This window comes from Desmodus rotundus, chromosome 1 (assembly GCF_022682495.2).
Source record: "Desmodus rotundus isolate HL8 chromosome 1, HLdesRot8A.1, whole genome shotgun sequence".
Taxonomy (NCBI): Eukaryota; Metazoa; Chordata; class Mammalia; order Chiroptera; family Phyllostomidae; genus Desmodus; species Desmodus rotundus.
Window position 1 is genome coordinate 114,597,268 of NC_071387.1, and position 18,818 is coordinate 114,616,085.

The window sequence follows — 18,818 nt, forward strand, 5'->3', positions numbered from 1 at the left end:
GTTGAGTCTCAGTTCCAGTCCAAAGGCAGAGACCAATACTGCAGCTTCACAGTCAGGCAGAGAAAATGAATTCTCCCTTCCTCTGCCTCCAGCAGATTGGCTGAGGCTCACTCCCAGAGAGGGCAATCTGCTTTACTCAGTCTATGGATTCAAATGTTAATTAATCCAGGAACACCTTCCCAGACACACCCAGAATAGTATTTAACCACATATCCGGGCACTCCAGGGCCCAGTCAAGTTGGCATGTAAAATTAACTGTCACAGGAGGGCACCAACTTATGTAGATGTGAATGGGGCTCTTTGGTTTATTACTCTGCCAAGAGGTGTACCAGTTCCTTGACCCTAGAAATAGGAACCACCCTTTTTATTTTTAACCTCCTGACACTTTGTCCATTGTGTGAGCATAGAATCAGGCTCCCTGGTGCCCAGGAAATAGACTCTTGTTCAGCTCCTGTGGTTTTCCTCCAAAAAGCCCCCCTCCTCCCGATAGGGCTGGCTGCTGGCTGACGCAACTCACCACTCACCAGGACCCCTGGTGCTACTCAGCCACTCAGGCACCTGAACCCTCAGAACCGTAATGCAAAATGCCAGCCAGCTTCTCTCTGAAGCTCGTCCTCTGCCACTTCCTCTCACTCCTCCTTCGTAACTCACAATGTTTGACTTCAATCTAGTAGATCTACGACCCCTTCCTTTCCCTGTATCTTGCTTCATATAACCCTTAGCAAATAATTACTGATTTTATGGAGACTATCCCTGGTGCTAAGTCCAATGGTTTCCATACCTTGTTTTGTATTTACAAAAATGCTATTCAGTATGAATCACAGCCCCCATTTACAGAGGAGGAAACTCACGGAAGATAAATAACTTACTTACATGGCTATTAAGGGCCGAGCTAGGATTTCAATCTAATGCTGTTTTTCCCCCCCAAAGTCCTGATTCTTAACTACAAAATTGGATTGCCTTACAAAAGATACAGAAAAATTTTCCAGATGATAAACGGTCACTTAAATGATATATCTTAATGAGTAAAATTGCCATTGAAAATATTTATATATTTTTTGTCCATTGCCCTCCATATAAGGATCCATTTTCAAGTTTTAGTTCAGGACCATGTTTGTCTTTGCCTTAACATGTTTTCCTTCCTTCACCAAAGAGAAAAACTTGCTTGGGTTTCCCCAGGTGGCTTGGAGTGAAATTTAGTCCTTAATTGCAGCAGCTGTTTTTAGCTTACTTGAGATGATGCTCTTCCCTTTTCTGAACGTGACTTTATTTATCTGTACGGATGGTTCAATTGCACACGTTTTCCTTCCTACTAGACTTTGAGCATTTTGGGCGCAGAGACTGGAGGAACTGAATATGTACCTAATTTTGTAAGCTGCTTTTTCCAGAAGCAAATTATGTTGATATATCAAATGGGATTCAGTTATGACTAGTTTTTTTTTTTTTTTTCCTGCAAAGTACTCAGTGTTTATTATGTTGCTGTATGGGGGTATGGCTTAGATATGTTCGTTTGAGTATAACCTTGTTACTAAGCTGTACGAATTTGTGTGGCAGAGCCAAAGCTTCAGACAACCAGGTAAAAGGTCACAGTGGGAAGCTATTTATAAGATGTTTAGAAACTAGGGGCCGAGTGGCGAAATGGGAAGGAATGTTTTCAGTGCCTGTACTGATCTGAGTGGGGCCCCTCCAGGTAGGGAAATTAGGTAAGCTTGTATGGGGTCTTCCCATGTTTACGAAGAACTTCATTGAATGGGCACATAACAGCTGGTGAGGCAGCCTGGGCCGTGGGGCCGGTGCTGGGAGAGAGAAAGCACACGGGGAGCGTCAGCCAGCGTTGGCTTCTCATTCCCTGGACCATGGGAATCTAGTCCTTGCTTAGACTATCACGGCGCCTGGTCCCCATGACCAGGATTGGCCTTAGGAAAACGGAGAGTGACCCCAACTTATACATCTGATACTCATTTTTATTTTTATAGATTCATTTTTCAAAATTTTCTTTTATTGATTCTAGAGAGAGGAGAAGGAAAGGAGAAAGAGAATGAGAGAAACCTTGGTGTGAGAGAGAAACATCACTTGGTTATCTCCTGCACGCGCCCCAACCGGGGATTGAACCAGCAACCCAGACATGTGCCTTGAGCAGGAAGTGCACTGGCGACCCTTCAATTTGCAGGACAACACCCAACCAACTGAGCCATACTGGCCAGGACTGATACTCGTTTTTAAACGTGTTTAGTCTGAAATTTAACTTGGAGGAGATGGCAATTGAAGTGTCCTTCCAGAAAAATATTCTTGTTTTCTATTTGTGTGTAAAGGACAGATTTGGCTTGAGAGGGGGAAGTCTTACTTATAATTAACCGAACACGTACATCTTATAATTGGCAAATGTGTGTGCACTTTGTGACTAACATCCTGCCGTTTACGATGGGCCTGTGCATGTGTGTTTTGTGGGCCGTGGGGAGTTAGGATGGTTTGGAGGCTGCGGCTGGCTCTGCCTTCAGCCATGTGTCTGTTTTACTTTTCGGGGCCCAGAACATTTGTGAGAGTTGCCCCAGTTGTTATAATGAATGAAAAGTACCTTTGATAGAAATAGAGAAATCAGGAAGTGTGGCCTATTTTTTAGGAAGATAATTAATTCATTTTTAGACATCTTGAGTTTAAAATGAGAGTTTGACATCCGGATGGAAATGTCTTGGCTCAGCTGCGGCTGCTTAGTCGAAGCAGCCACTTAGAAGGCTTGTGTTCTAGAAAGGATTTTTGCACTAACCAGTTTTGTGCTCTTGGACCAGCACTGTAACTTTTAGGAGTCTCATTGGTTGATCTCTAAGTCAGTGGCTCTGGGCCCCAACAAGGACATGGCTGATGTGTGCTCTAGACTGCGGAGAGTGGGGGAGTGCCCCCACTCTCTGGAGTGGAGCTGTGCCTGTCACTCAGTGGTGTCCCAGGGAAAAGAAGACAGGAGGCCCCTACCCCCGAGTGCATGCCAGCTCCAGCGTCCCATGAACACGGACCATTGCCACCATTGGATTATTTTTCTCAGTGAGGTTTGAGGGTTAGCAAGGTTTGGGTGTTCTGAACAGTCATTCTCAGAGACTGGCCTTCTGTTGGCTGTCTTCTTGTAATGTATACCTTGTTACTCAGCAGTCCACTCCAGCTTATCCTGCAGACACAAGCTTAATGTTGGAGGGGCCTCTGTAAACGACTTACATGGAGAATGATAGGTGTGTGGGGAGAGTGCACAGGGTCCATCTCTCTTCCACAGAGCTTCTGGCAGGGAGGCCCTCGCCATCTGCTTGAATGCCCCCAGTGGCCGGGGGACTCCTTCCAGTGCTGCCCAGTTCACCTTCTGGGAGCTCTGTTAAGAAGATGTTCTTTACCCACGCCCTGTAATTGACTCCCTATTCTTCCTACCTATTCCCTAACTCTGCTCAGCTGCTTGTCAATCCTCTGCACCTGTTTCCAGGTGGGGACGTGGAACCTGAGATGCTCAGGGGCTCGCTCACTGTAACAGAGAGCCGTTCTCTTTCTGCTGGGGAGGGCCCTTCTTTCTAACTGCCTTTCCTCTTTTTTCTCTGTACCTGCTCTTTCATTCTTCTTACCACATCCCTTTCCCTCCCCTTTCCCTTAGCCTGCAGCCTCTGGCCTGCCTTGCACTGCTGGAAACTTCTGAGGCCCAGTGCTGGCCATCTGGGCAGAGGAGCTTTGGCTGGAGAGTTTGCTAGTCTGGGCAAGGGGATGCTTTAATTTCCTGAGAGGATGCTGGAAGCTGCTTAGCTCTGGGACCCCGTGAGGTGTCATTCACCTTTACAGTGGGGCACGTGTGACAGGGGCCTCAGGGGTGTGCTCATAAGCCACTGGTACAACCTGGACAGGCGTGGGAACTGCTTCTCAGAAACGCAGACTGTTCTGCATATTTATCAATACTTAGTGCCTGGCTTTTCCTTCCTGCTTTGAGTGCTGTGTGAGTGGAACACCTGCTTTGCCTGGGAAAAGTGAAACACTTGGATCTTTGTAGGTTCACAGCCAAGATGCCTGGTCCCCGGGCAGCCCAATGTTTCTGGGCTGTGCAGTCCTTTCCTATGAGAACTGGGACAGAGTTTATCAGGCCAAGGAGAGGAGTACATTCCTATGCACATGAAGAGGCAGCCTGATGATTGCATGGTGTCCCACAGCCTGCAAGGACAACAGGTTCAAATTCATAAGTAAACGGGAAAGATGACATAAAATGAAGGAAGGGACAGAACTTGAGATCCTTTGGGAATTGTGCAGGCCATGGGCACCCTGGAATTTTGTGACTTTCCTCTAGAAATGTTATTATTTAAAGGAGAACACTGGCCATCTGAAGACAGGGGTGGTCCTCCAAGGAAGGGAAGGAGGAATGAATGACGATGTCTTTTTCTCTTCGCCTCTCTTCTCTCATGGACAGGGAGAAGATGCCTTTCCACCATGTGACCGCTGGCCTGTTGTACAAGGGGAATTACCTCAACCGCTCTCTCTCTGCTGGCAGCGACAGCGAGCAGCTTGCTAATATCTCCGTGGAGGAGCTCGATGGTAAGGAGCCCGCCCTGTCTGGGAGCTTAGCCACCCAAGAGAGCCATTTGTGGCTATTGCACATCTAAGGGGAAAGTGCCAGGCTCTGGCCACCAGTTGTGGCCAAGTCTTAACTGTGGTGTGACGGGAAGGAGTTCAGAGATAAATTCTGCCTGAACGACTTCTTTGTGTGGGATAGACCTTGTAGCCTGAAAAATCTGTGGTGGCGATTTCTGTTTCCTTGGATACTGACTGGGAGGACGGCCTTCAACTCCCCAGGTGTATTTTCCAGTTTATGGAAGCTTTATCACCAATGGTGTTGTCCTGTGTCCATATTGTCATTTACGATGGTGCTCAGCTGTGGGGGAGGGTTAAGCCCTGCTAATGACTATCTCTTGACTTGTGGCCATGGTGCTTTGAATCCTGCCCAGATCAGAACCATCTGGAAGCTGTGTCGAGGTAGGAATGGACAGCAATTATTTTTATTGCCTCTGTTCCTTCATAACACAGTGTAGCCCTTGGTGTTCAGGGCAGGATTAGGGACGGGAAAAACCTGAGAACACAATGACTAAATTTGTCCTGGGACAGCTCCCCATTGTACCCCCACTGGTAAACCAACCCCCAGTAAAAAAAAAAAACTAAGACAAGGAAGAAGGAATTTTTTCTAGAATAGAGAATTAGGTTGATTCAGCCAGATGTTTGCCTAGGTGCCACATCTGCTGAGGCCAAACCAGAACCAGTTTTCCCTAGTGTTTTGGAACGCTGTGTTCCCTATAACACATTTTAACACATGAAGTCTAAATTTACTTTCTAAAAGAGAGAAGTCAAAATTAACCCCAGATGGCTCACAGCTTTGCTTTTAAGTGTAATGATCCGAACGAGTACGCTTTCTAGGTGCACATCTCTCACATGGGCAAGGTGGGCAGATTCAACTCTGGGCCAGGGAGGCTGAATTAGCTTCACGATGGGCAGGAGATGAGGGAAGCAGAGGGCAGGGCTGTCCGTAGCTTTTTCTGTCCTTGTTTATTTTGTGGGCATGCTTGTCTAAAGGCTTGCTTATTTACAAGAGTGAGTGGCAGAGGCTGGTGGGCTAGGTCCAGAGGAGAGGCTACAATGTCAGGGGAAGTGGGAATGATGTGAGCAAGGCCGGGGTCCTTAGGGCCAGCTGCTGCTCACTGTGGTCTGGCAGACTGGTGGCCAGAGAGGATAGCAGGACCCTCAGATATCCTGGCCTTCAGCTGGCCAGAGAACAGTTAGACACAGGACACAGACGAATGCAAGAGAGCCCTAACTGCCTCTGAAGTGACCCGTCCTGGTGACCACAAAGAAGGCTGAGGCTGGGCTGGCCATGTTTGGCAGGAGAGGTGAGGCTCACGCTTTCCCATCCCCCAGTGGAGAATAGGGCAGGTGGTGCATTGATTTGGTGGGTTTGCACCTGTGTTGTGTAGGTCCCCTGGGTTTACCAGTTAGCAGGAGTCCCCTGTGTGCTGAATGGAGGCCCTGAGGACCATCAACTCTCGAAGAGGCTGAGATCACTCATCAAATGAAGGTTGAAAATCATCTATGGCTTTCCCATATCCCGCTTTCCATCTGCCTTTCTCTTCCCTCCTCCCTCCCAACTTTGCCATAAATAATAATAAAGAGACGATTTCTCCAAGACTTCTCAGAGCAATGGCTTGGCTTTTTTCTCCTCCCTGTTTAATCTGGGCCACCTCTGGGGCACACAGCTTTTCAAGAGGATGGCTGGCTAGAGTTCGGCCCTTCTCCCTACTTCTGGCACCTGGCTGAAACACCGTCCCTGTTGTTGGGCAAACATCAGAGTTCACCAGCTGTTTTACCCAGGTCCAGGCAGCTGAGCAGGGCTGAAATTTGCCTTCTTAGCAGGTGAGATGAGCAGGGAGTGACTTGAACAGTCCTCAAGCCTAGGTGGGCAGGCTAATCAGTGAAGCTTTGTGGTGGGGGGACAGGGGGGGCTTGGTGGAATGAGGCAGGACTTTATGGCCCGAGGGTGACTGGTGAAGATGCTGTATTTGTCCCTCAGGAGGGTAATCCTGGCTCTCGGCCGGGTGAGGGGCTGTTTATTTTCTGACGGAAGACTTCTACTTCTTTATTTTTTTTGCCAAGGTGACTCCTGACTTAGGACTGCTCCTGCTTTCTTACTAGCATTGTGGGGCTCGGGGCAGGGCTGTGCAGATGTGTGCTGAGTTTACAGCAGGTGGACAGGGTCTGAAAACCAGCCGGTGTGGATCAGTTCAGAGGACTGCATGTTGGTGCTTTGGAAAGCTAAGGTTTCCAAGGCTGTGCCTGTTTGCTGTTCTCTTGGGGCTGCCTCATGCCAAGTTGAGTCTTAAAGTCCTGCCGTTCAAGGCCACCCATTTATCCTCAGAGGTCTTGTGGTGTTGCACAGGGAGTTGATGTCATGGACACTGGCGAAGCATCCTTTGTGGTCCGTCGACCTTGGAAGCAGACTTTAGTTGGGTTCCATCTTCACTCCCTGCTCCCTGCTCCTCACCCTGTACAGCAGTGGGCCTCTGCTTCAATGTAAGGGTCAAAGGGGCCCAGTCCATGGGTGGGTCCCTCTGAGAACAGGCATGACAAGAGCCCGTCTCCACACATGCCATCTCCAGCTGACATCCACAATGGGAAGTTTCTGTTTCTTTTCTTTACACAAAGCTCAGGGGGGAATAATGCAAAGCTGCCTCAAGTGGGCCAGGTTGGAGGTGGAAATCACCCAACAAACAAACTCAGCCAGGATGAATCGGTTGAGACAATCATTCATTCATTCATTCATTTCTTCATTTCTTCATTCCTGCCCATTCATTCATTACAGGAATGTTTGCCCAAATGCTTTCTGGGCAGAGGAGGAAATCAGTAAGTATATTGTTTCCCTTCCCCAAAGAGTTTGCAGTCTACCCAGGGGGTTCATTTACATACACAATTAATTAGCAGTATCTTGCACTTTTATAGGGTGCCATGTGAAATTTTATTCAACATGTAAATTATAATTTTTAAAAAACAGTTTTTGAAATGCTATTTATTGAATGATCTTGTGATGCCATCTTAATCTTAAACTAATTTCACCTGTGTGAAGTTTATTCATTTTAATGAATGTATGGTATATTCCATTATGTATGACTTGATTTCCCTGGCCATTCTGTTCAGGATGGACATCTGGGTTTCTGCTGTGGGGCTATGAGGATTTCACCCAGTGGTCTCCCTTCTCGGAGCAGCTGTGCTGCTAGGGTCTGCCGTCCTCATGGCTTCCTCGCAGCAGTTGTGAAATGTCAGGGTGTAGACGCTTCTCGTTATTTTGCCAGGAACAGTGTCAGCCCGGGATTGCTTTCTCAGGTCTTCCTTTGGGCTTAGGTTTGTTTGATCTCACATCATTGATGGTAATTTTTCTGTTTCTTCTTCAGGAATGCCTCTCATTTTAATGCTAGGTTTTCGTTCATTGTTCACATTATGTGTCTCTTCTCTCATCATTTTTCTCTTGTTTGCACTTCTGCATTCAGCATTCTTCTTGAGTGCACCTTCCACATCACTGATTGTGTTGTCTGCCATCACTTAAAATTGTTAAAATTCTTTATTATAAAATGTCAAGTGATTTATATAATATAAATGTTATGTATACATACATTGTATATATACATATACAATATATATACCTATAAAGACTTTTAATTCAAGTGTCCCAGCTAATGCTGCCTTTATGTTGCATCAGACGTTTTCATACGGTCCCTTTTGCTTTTTCTGTTCTGCTTTGCAATTCAACCATTATAGCTCTTAGTAGGGTCAGTATCTGTGAGCAAACAATGTTCATAAAGAGTCTTTAACCTTTTTTGTTCTATCTTCACTTTATCCCAAATCTGGGATCATTTTCTCCTTTTTCAGCCAGATTGGAGAGTCTGGTTTCTAGGAGACATTTGTCTATCTAGCCCATGGCTGCTGGGCAGAAGTGGGGTCTTGACTGCCCCTCCTGTTGGGTTGGCCCCTGGGCCACAAAATTATATAACTCCTTTGCTCTTCCCCTCTCCTGCCCCCCTTCCTGTTCCCAAACTAGTATCCAGCATTCAGGGATCCCAGGTACATTCTGCTTCTCATCTCCTCTGCGGATAATCCAGAAAGGACCACACCAACCCATGGCTCTAGTTACTCTCAGAGCTGTGTTTCTTGCAGGAGCTTAAAAAAGAGGTGCTGCCAGAAAGAAAAAGGACTCATAGACCTGGACAACAGTGTGGTGATTGCTGGGGGGTGAGGCAGGTAGAAGAGAAGAAGTGCTGCCAAAGCGGGTTTGGCTTGGGAACGGGATCACCATGGGAACAGTCGCTATGAAATAAGGGAGTGACTGCTTGCTCTGCTGGTCAGTGTGGCCTCTGGGTCCTTGGCAAGGGGGAACAATGGTGTCAAAGTCTTCCTTTGCAATGCGCCACTGTAGTTCTCGGGTGGGTGGAAGTTGTGTTTCTCCAGTTTCATTAGCATTGCAATTAGTGAACCTTCTTTAGGCTCTGACATGTGTCCATATCTCAAAATTAGTATTCCTGGTGATGTGCTCATACATATATTTGGGCGGTATTTTCATTCAGTTTGGGAGTGCATGTGTCAGTCTGCCACCCTGCCATCACGAAGCCGCATTTTAGTATTTAGCTAACATCATTGGGACTGTCCCAGAATCCCGGCTTCACACAACCCACGTTCCTCAATGACCCACGTTTGCCTAATCCAGTGGACACTCAGTATCTATTCTGGACTTCTGCAGCATAGGGCCGTGTTTGTCACACCTGTGGTTGTGAAGTTTGTCACTGTGTTGGCATCATGTCACTAGCTGGCTCTCCTCCTACCTCTTTTCTACCTCTTTTTTATTGTCACTCTTCCTTGTGTGCCCCTACGTCCTGCTCACTCCTCACACACTGCCGTCCTCCCCCTGGGCGTCTATGTGCCGATCGCCTCAAGATCTTCAATTTCCGCCTCCCTCCTGAATTTTAGACTTGCCACCTATAGTCCTGCCTAGATGTCCCACAACTTTCTTAAACTCCAAAGATCTGGAACCCTATGGATTTCCTTTGTTCTCCCAACCTGCTCTTTCTGTGGAATTTTTCCCAGGAAATTATATCACAGTATACCCAGTCAGCACAGTAGTAATTTGGGAGTCATCCTTGGTTCCTGTTTTTCTCTTACTTCCCACATGTAACTGGAGAAGTGCTGCCGATCAACTTATTTCACAAGTACGCCTTCCTCCCTGACCACCTTGCTGTTCTCTTTGGCCAGGTCCCCGCTTCCTAGACAACGGCAGTCACTAGTAGGAGAGCCCCTCGTACCCTGTCCACGATATCACCTGCACCAATCAGTTCAGTTTCATTTCATCCATCGGAGGGCTGCTCCTCACTTACACACTTCATTAAGATTTCCCTCTGCTATAACTTTTTTCTTCATATTCTACAAATACTCATATATAAATATGTAGATATTTAAGATTTCTTCAACTTTTAAAAACATTTTCAAATCCATAGAGGTTTGGAAAGTATAGTGAATAGCTTTCATTTGATTGTTAATATTGCACTGTTTGCTTTTTAAACTTTGTTACCAATTACTAGTTTGCTTTACTCAAAACACGAGGTTCACTGTCGTATCTGTTTTTCTGAATGGAAGCCCCTTGGCGAAGACAGACCTGGATGTCAATTGTATGTTGGTTGGGGGAGAGCGGGTCTGGGGAAGCATCTGCTTTCTTTCTCTCTCTTTCCCTCAACACACACACACACAAATAATACTTTCAGTTTTAGAATTTTCAAAATTTGTTTTTTTTAATAGGTTCCATTTCTCTAATGAAATACTCTGTTTACTCATTAAAACAGTGTTTTAAAATTCTTTGGGCATATTTTCCTATATTTATAATAGCTCTTAAAAGTCTTCATGTGTTATATCCAACATCTAGGTTCTAGGCCATCTTAGGATTGGTTTCTATTGTCTTTTTTTAGATTATGATCAGAATTTTTTCTTGTTTCTTTGCAGGTCTGCTAATATTGGTAAACACTGTATACCAAACACTGTAAATACTATATTATAGAGACTCTGTGTTCTGTTTTCTTCCTCTGAAGAGGGCTGATTTTTGCTCTACTACCTTAGTTACTCACTGACAACCATAAGTGTGTGTGGGTTTGGTTTTATGCTTTGTTAAGGTAGATCTGTGGAAATCCCAAGGTGGCTCCCAAGCTCCTTGAACTTCAGCCTCTAAGCTCTGCCTTTCTTGTGGATCTGGTCAGGGTTTGGTCAGGGTTTGGTTAGGGTGAGTCTAAAGTAGGCCTCTATAGTGTGGTCCTTACTCTTACCATGTGACCTTTCTAGTGTCTCAGCTGCATGCCCAAGGGTGTTAATGAGGTTTTTCAGACATCTCCTAGGGCTGCTTAAATTCTAGTACCTGTTTTCTCTTCTCAAACTCATAGCAGCTGCTTCCTGGTAGTCTGGTTTAATCTCAACTTATATAGCCCAGCCTTCAGCCAACTATGCATACAAAACCCACACATGGGCTTCTGGAGCCCCTCTCTGCATAGTTTTCTTCTCTCTGCTGCCTTACCCCACAGATTCCAGCCCCTTCAACTATCCCAAAGTATGAGTTGTCATTGGGCAGTTGTCCCCAGGCAGAGAGCCAGGGTGAACACGGGCTTGCCCTGTGCATTTCCCATCTCCCCGCAATTACAGTCTTGTACTGCCTGTTGGATAGTACCTGAAAACAGAGGCTTTATAGATTTTGTTCGGTTCTTTGGTTGTACAGCTTCTGTTGGGAATGATCTGTCTACATGGGAAACACATATTCATCCTTTAAGTTTCAAAATTGTCATCATCATCATCATCATCATCAGTATCATCATCATCATAGCTGAGTGCTTATTACGTACTAAGAACTGTTCAAAGTACATTATATGAATTAACTTATTTAACCCTTTCAATAATCTTATGATGCAGGGAGTATTATTAACCCTATTTTTGCAAATGTGGAAAATGGAGAGGTTAAATCACCTAGTAGCGTCACTAGCGCGTGTTGGATCTGGAATGCAAACTGCCACCTGTCATCAGAGCTCATGCCTTTTAACTTTTATGCTCTGAATCCTCCCGCCTGCTAGATGAGACAAGACCCTTTGTGCCTTCCCTGCACCCTCTGCCTCTATCACGCATATCACTGCCACCACTGTGACACATGGGTGAGAACTTGGCTGATTAGTCAAACTTCCTGTGGGTGGAGAGATATTTTTAAAGCTCTGTGTGAGCCCAGTGTGCTCCTCACTGGGAGCAGAGATGCCCTGCAACCTGGGAGGGCTGGGGCTGGGCATAAGTTCATGCTGGAAGGGGGCTGGCTCCTGTGCCAGACCTTCTGAATGGTCCTGCCCCACCCCCACCCACCCGGTCCATCGTGTATTTTCTTGTAAAGAAGACTCCCTCACCTCCTTTTTTCTCTCCTTTACTTTTGCTGTTGATGAAGAAAACTGGAGGCATACCCTACTTGCATTTTATGAGACGCTTCCTACTGTAGCCTCTTCAGGAGGGGTTTTAAGGAGGCAGAAACATTACTGTCACAAGAAGAGAAGCTCATGACCCTTATATGAGAAAGCTGGTGGCTCAAAGTTCACTCCTCTAGAGGAGGCAATAAAACCTACACAATGAACCCCATTATCCAACCAGGGTAGGAATTCCAGATACGCAGCTCTGCTCCCAGGCTGGGAATTAGCCTTACAACCTGGGTCTTTTATCTGTGTGGGTACTTTCCTCCTGGGGGCTTGACTTGCCTTTGAGCTTTGAGAGAGAATTGTTGTGTGGAGAGTTATGAAGCTCTGTTAGCAGAGTACAGAGGGACTTCTCTGATGGTAGCTGCTTCCAAGGGCCCACTGCTTAAAGGGACATTTGTCTAAATCTTTTTGTAATTTTCTGCATCTTGTTTGAAAAATATATTTTGATAGCTGTGGCCAGGAAGGAAGACTGGGTACCATCCCTGCCACTTTCATTTTATTCATTTATAATCTATATGCTATCTGCTTCCCAAAGTGATCGAGACATTGTGTGATGAAAGAAGAAATATGAACTGCAAAGGCTGTCAGAATAGAAGTAAAAAATAAAAACCCACATGTAAAGAGGAAGAAAAATTATGACAGTCTCTAAAACAAATACATGTGGATAAGCATTGCATTTGGCTCCAGGCTTTTAATCGGCTGGGGCAGGATAGTAACATGAGTTTCATTATTCCAATGAAAGCCAAAATGTGTCCCATTAAAAGAATAGTCTTCTCATTTATGTCTTAAATAGGTGTCCTTGGCCCATAATAAAAATACCTAATATAAAAGCATTTTTTTAACCTATTTCTGCTTGTAGTAGTGGCTTCTCATAGTGGTGGTTGTCAATGAAGGATGAAGTGCTAATCTTAGACTCTCCAGCTGCAGAGAGACAGGGAAGATTGTAGTCTAAAAAGCCTTCCCATTAGATGATTCTAAGTATGCTGTAGAACATGCTTCTCTGATTCCTACTCCTAAGAGCCCTGCTTGAGAAAGCGGGAAGAAGTGATATCTTGCATGAAAGTTTAAGAACCTGCATCATAAAGCATGAACTTGACGTGGGATATTTGAGGAACAGGAGATACCAACCACTCATTTCAATCATAAAGTAACTTCAAAATTGTTCCTGTGGAACCTTCCACTTTCAGCAGAAGTGCATCCTAATAGATCTAAAGTAGTTAAGCCCCACAGCACTTCCTCAGGTAATTCAATAGGTTGACCTGTTGAGTAGAATTGTTCAGCATTATTCATCTGGTTGCTGAAGAGAGTTTGCCAAAACTCATTATTTTGATGTCGGCTTTATTGATTCTGGGTTGTCGGTCCTGGTGGTAATTGGCCAACAGCAGCTTCAGCTGTTTCCTGGGACTACTTAGGGATGTGATGTTAGCAGTATGTTCTAGCTGGGCTGTTCACCGGCCTTTCTTCTTCACAGTGGCATCCAGGGCACCTCATCTAATCCCTTCTTCAAATAATTAAAAAGCAGATGATGAGCTAGGACATAGCCATTTAAAATACAAATGTTCTCTATCAAGATGGTCATTTCTAGTTTCTCTAATTGTCAAGCTGGAAGGTCACTGAATTTACACTGAGGCTTGTATTGCTATATTGCTGTGTAACAAATTACTCCAAACTTCTCGGTTTAAAGTAAAAACAAATTATCTCACAGTTCTGTGGCTCAGGAATTCAGGAGTGGTGCAGATGGCTGGTCTTACCCAAACTCTTTCAGAAGGTTGCAGTTAAGACATTTGCTGAGACTGCAATCATCTGAAGACTTGACTGGGGCAGGAAATTCAATTTCAAGTTCACTCACATGGATCTTGGCTGGAGGCCTCAGTTCCTCCCACTAGGACCTCTCCATAGGACTGAGATTTGGCTTTTTCTAGAATGAATACTCATTTTATGATCTTGTCTCAGATGTCACAGATTGTCACTTCTGCCACATGTATTTATTAAAAGTGAGTCACTAAACACAGCCTACACTCAATGTAAGTGGAATTAGGCTCCATCTTTTGAAGGAAAGAGCGTTCAAAGAATTAGCAGTTATATTTTAAAAGCTTCAAAGACCATACAAATTGGCTTAGAGATTGCTCCTTGCTATTGAATTGAAAGCTAATGAAATGTTATAGAAAGTTCTAAAATCATACTTAGAAGTTTCTTTATGCAGTGAAGAAGAGAGGGCCAGTGATCATTGCTATAAAAACAGGAATTAAAGCCTACCTGATCTTTTTCCTCCTATTTCTTTATTTTTTATTCAGTGTGTCAGGGTAACACTGGTTAATAACATTATATAAATTTCAAGTGTATAGCCTTATAATATGACATCTGTATACTCTATGTGTTGTCACCACCCAAAGCCTAGTCTCCTTTTGTCACCATACGTTTGATCTCCTTTCCCTCTTTGTCCTCTCCTCAAAGCTTGTGTGATCTTCAGGGAGTAGAGTCTCTGGAGTCCCTCAGGCCAGGGTTCCCATCTCAGTTGTACTATTGAGCAGCTGCAACAGAGGTGGGAAGCTCTTCCCCAGTATAACTTTGTAGTAGCAGACGTTTTAGCTGGACAAATAAAGACTGTATTTCCCAGTCTCCTTAAGAGCTAGGTGTGGCCATATTAGTAAATTCTGGCCAATGAGATGTAAGCAGCCGTGACATTGGGTAACTTTGGTGCACTTTGGTGCATCTTTTTCTTATCCTCCTGTTATTACTGGATGGGAGTGCCATCACCTGACACCAAGGGAATGTCACCCTTGGGTGACAGGGTGGTGAGTGAGAAGGAGCCCAGGTGCCTGAAGATAGTGGAACAGAGAGAAATTAACTTCTGTTTTGCTTTTTTTTGTCACATGGACCTAAATCTACCAAACGAGCAACCATGTATCCACAGACAAGAAATCCAACCTCTAACCCTATTTTCCAGTATTTAAATTAGTGTCTTACCTATAATTCTACTTTTAGGAATCTCCTGCTTGCTATTTTTGAAGAGGAAGTGTTGTAGATGATTAGGAATGATGAATCTATAATTTCAAAGCATTGGAGATTTGTTATTTTTATAATATATACAGACTATATTTCAAATTCATCTGTGAAAGGAAGAAGTGCAGCAGGGCAAGGGGTGGAGCCAGCAGGGAAGGCCGGATGGCACAGACCTTGGAGGCCTCCAGGAGAACCTTCACTTCTGGTCAGTCCTACCCTTGACGGTGGGGCCTATGTACATCAGGTTCATCCCTGTGAGCAAACATAGTGAAGGCATCGGCACATAGTGACTGCTCAGAAATACCTGTTGAATAAATGAATGCCAGGTTTTCTGATAAGAGGAGTTTGTGGCAAAGTGAGCTAATTGTTCCTGATTATTCATTCTATAACAAGAGTGGAATTGGGATGATACATATGGCAGTGAAGCGTGGTTGATCATACATGGCATTTAGAGCCAGGTTACCTACTTCAGGGCTCCATGAGATTTGGTTTTCTCACATGTACAATGTGGATAATAGTATATACTTTACAGAGATAATATGAGGGAATACAAGCAGAGGGAGTTACTATTGCATATTTGGCATATAGTAAGTGCCCAATAAATAATAATGGTGTGAGTAATAGCAATTGTTGTGGTTGTTATGATGACGACAGTGACGATGATGATGACTGTCATGGCAAGACACACCCAGACAAAGGGTTATTACTCCAGTCTTGGGGCAAGTTGGCTCTTTAGAGGAAAAAGCAAAACCACTAGTCAGTATTATGCAATTGTCCTGTTAGGACAGGTGCACTTCTTAATGTGAGTGCCCCTAATTGAAAAGGCCTATTAAAGTGGAAGTGTCTGGACACTCCATAGTGATTCTCTGTGTCTTAGCTCTAAGCTCATCAGAACACCTTTCCTAGTCCCCTTGCTTCATCCAAAACCCTGTCCTCATTGGTATGGAGGTCAGGGTCTAAACTGTCAAAGAAAGGAGAGGAAAAGGGACCCAGTGACACTGGTTTCTAAACCTTGTGTTGTCCTGAGAACTAGAACAGGGGTGTCAAACCCATTTTCACCGGGGGCCACATCAGCCTCGTGGTTGCCTTCCAAGGGCTGAATGCAATTTTAGGACTGTATAAATGTAACTACTCCTTAACAGTTAAGCAAGAGCTTGGTGCTGCCACCGGGTAGAAATAAGGTGCCGGGCTGGGACTGGATAAAACAAGGTGGAGGGCTGGATTTGGCCTGTGGGACTTGTGTTTGCCTACTGTGGCCTAGAACAAGGATTCTTTAAGACCTGGCCTTTGACGTGGGAAATATCCATGGATGGTCAGAAATTTAAACCTTACAGGTTCTCATTGAGATACTCCCAAGGATGAGGAGTGTACATGGCCATATATGTCTGTAAAAACAAAGAAAAACCTGATGTATCCCACAATACTTAGGAAATATTGTGGGTGGAGGAAAGATGGTGATGGGAAGTGGGGGAGGGGCTGAAATCACAGGTCAATGACCAGAACTCACACCCCCTTCAGAAAGGGACATTGTCAGCTCTTTGAGTTTAACACATTAGAAGGAAGATTTCCATTCCTTCCTCTCTGAAGTGGGAGGCTGTTTTGGAATAGTGATGATTTCTGGAAATGAAAGAGCCCTGACCATTGGTTTGTCGGGCTGTAGCTTTTGTGAACATTAGCATCCCTGTCCCCTGTGGTTCCCTTACCCAGCTTCTTCCCACTTCCTCAGGGTTCCCCTGACCTTATTTGGTTAAAATTCAAGGTCATTTTTTCTGTTTTAATGTTCCTTCTAAACTCTAAACATCAACCTCAATATTAATTGTTTGTTACCCTAAGGTATTTTTTGTAATATGAGAAAGGTATCCTTCTTTTTTTCATAAAACTGCTAAAATAAGTGGCCCTAGCACCTGAAATAATGCTGGCCTAGGGAGTGTGTCACCATTTGTGTGCTCAGGTGTAGGAATAGTGAGGCTGGTGCCAGTTGTCTGTGCTTTGCCAGTAATTGCTCTGCTGATGTCCAGTGAAATGGGCCTCAGGATATGTAGCTGGACCATCTGGGTTGCCGTCTAGCATCTCTGCCTAGAAGCATGGTACTGGGGATGAGTCCTAAAATTCTTGGTCTGGTGCCTCCATGCAATTTGTAAGAGACTTTAGAGAGCTTAGTCTCCCTGCCATCTGGTGTCCAAGTAGGAGAGGTGGGGAAGGAGAATTGTGGGGACAAACCTGAGAACTGTGTTTCCTGTACCTCCATGGGGCCTCTCTTCAAACAGCCATATGCAGTTTCTCAGCCAGCACCTACCGGGGCTGAAAGAACTTCTGAGACTTTCAGGTGAATGATTGATCATAATTTTATGCTAATCTCTTTAAGAACCTTTCAGAGGTGCCATCTATTTCTGGGAAAAATGCCTTGAGCTTCCTGCTGAATTCTCTTGCTAGATTTTGAAGACCCTGAATATGCAAATGAAGAATCATGTTGTTCCGAATTTTGAGTCCCCAGAGAGTGAGGTTAGTCAGCCTAGAGGACAGGCTTCTGAAGAGCTCCGAAGTTGCTAAAGGCCAAGCCAAAGAATGTGCTAAGTCAGGTGCTTTGAACCTGAGGCCTGTGCTTCTCCTGGAATTTCTGAGTATTGTGTGTGTTTATAAGTAGTGCTTTTTTCTGGTGTGAAGAGATACAACTTTTGTCATATTCTTACGGTGGTTCAACAAAAGGGACTGAACAAAAGTCATACCAATTGCTGACCTACACCTTGTGAACTGGGCCTCTCATACTCCTCACTACACAAAGGATTTGTTTTGTTTTGGTTTCTCTGGGAAGATGAGACAAGGTGTGTTGTTGCAGGCTCGTGAGGCCCTACATGTCTTTACAGAGATTGCATTGGTTGTGGAGTGGAGAAAGGATTCGAGGGAGCGGATCTAGAGGCTGGGGCACCATCAGGAGCCCATTCTCATAGTCAGGGGAGAAACGGTGAGGGCTTAATCTTAGCAGGTGTCCCAAACTGGCAGAGAAGTGGGCTTGGGAAGTTAAAAATGCAGACATGTTTGGCCATGCAGGCCATGTTTATGTTATTCAATTTAATGCCTGCGTTGACTCTGGGAGGTGTTGCTGTCTCCATTACACCATTACACATATGAGGGGAATTAGTGTGAAAGGGATGATGTTACTTGCCCAAGGTCACACAACTAATAATTGTTAGATGAGATTCATGCTCAGCTTTCTCTGACACCAAAGTTCATGCCCTTCATTAACTCCATGGTGTACTGTCTCTACCAGAGCAGGTCTTGATGTCTGGATGTGGGGTGGGTGAGGTGGCAGAGGAGTCTGGTGCATGGCTACCTATTTAGGTAATTAGGTGCAGGTGGTGCCAGTCACTGAGACCAGGGACACAGGAGTTGGAACAGGGTAGGAAGAAGGTGATGAGAACCAAAGGCTGTCCCCCTGGAGAGGGCCAGTGGGCCCTTGGGCATTGAATTCTGGGACTCAGAACATTGAGGCAGGAGATAAAACTTTGGAATCTTCATGATATTGAAGAGATGGATAAAAGAAATGACCAAAGACTGAATCCCAAGGCCCATCAGGCATTCATTTCTTTGATTTCAGATGGTTGCTGGTGATGGGGTTTGAGAGGCGCCATGTCTCCAGCTAAACGTCTTTGTATCCTTTAACTGTGTTTTACACGTGTGGTCCCCCTGGTTATCATATTCTCAAAAGCTAAAATCCACTTTCAGAAGGAAGATCTCTGTATTAAAAATAGGTCACCTTTTTGTGCCCAATTAATTTGTTTGGTTGATTGACAG

General features: G+C 44.9%; 1 protein-coding gene across 5 annotated transcripts in view; it reads left to right on the forward strand.

The window, feature by feature from the left end:
- Positions 1–18,818, forward strand: part of CALN1 (calneuron 1) — a 480,999-nt gene that overhangs the window by 139,939 nt on the left and 322,242 nt on the right. For 4 of the 5 annotated variants that reach the window (XM_045204595.2, XM_045204596.2, XM_053929813.1 and 1 more), the window contains exon 2: positions 4,424–4,548. In XM_045204595.2, the coding sequence (XP_045060530.1) occupies positions 4,431–4,548 (118 nt within the window). In that variant the 5' untranslated portion in view covers positions 4,424–4,430. The remainder of the gene's footprint in view (positions 1–4,423; positions 4,549–18,818) is intronic. The other variant, XM_053929788.1, reaches the window with a different exon arrangement.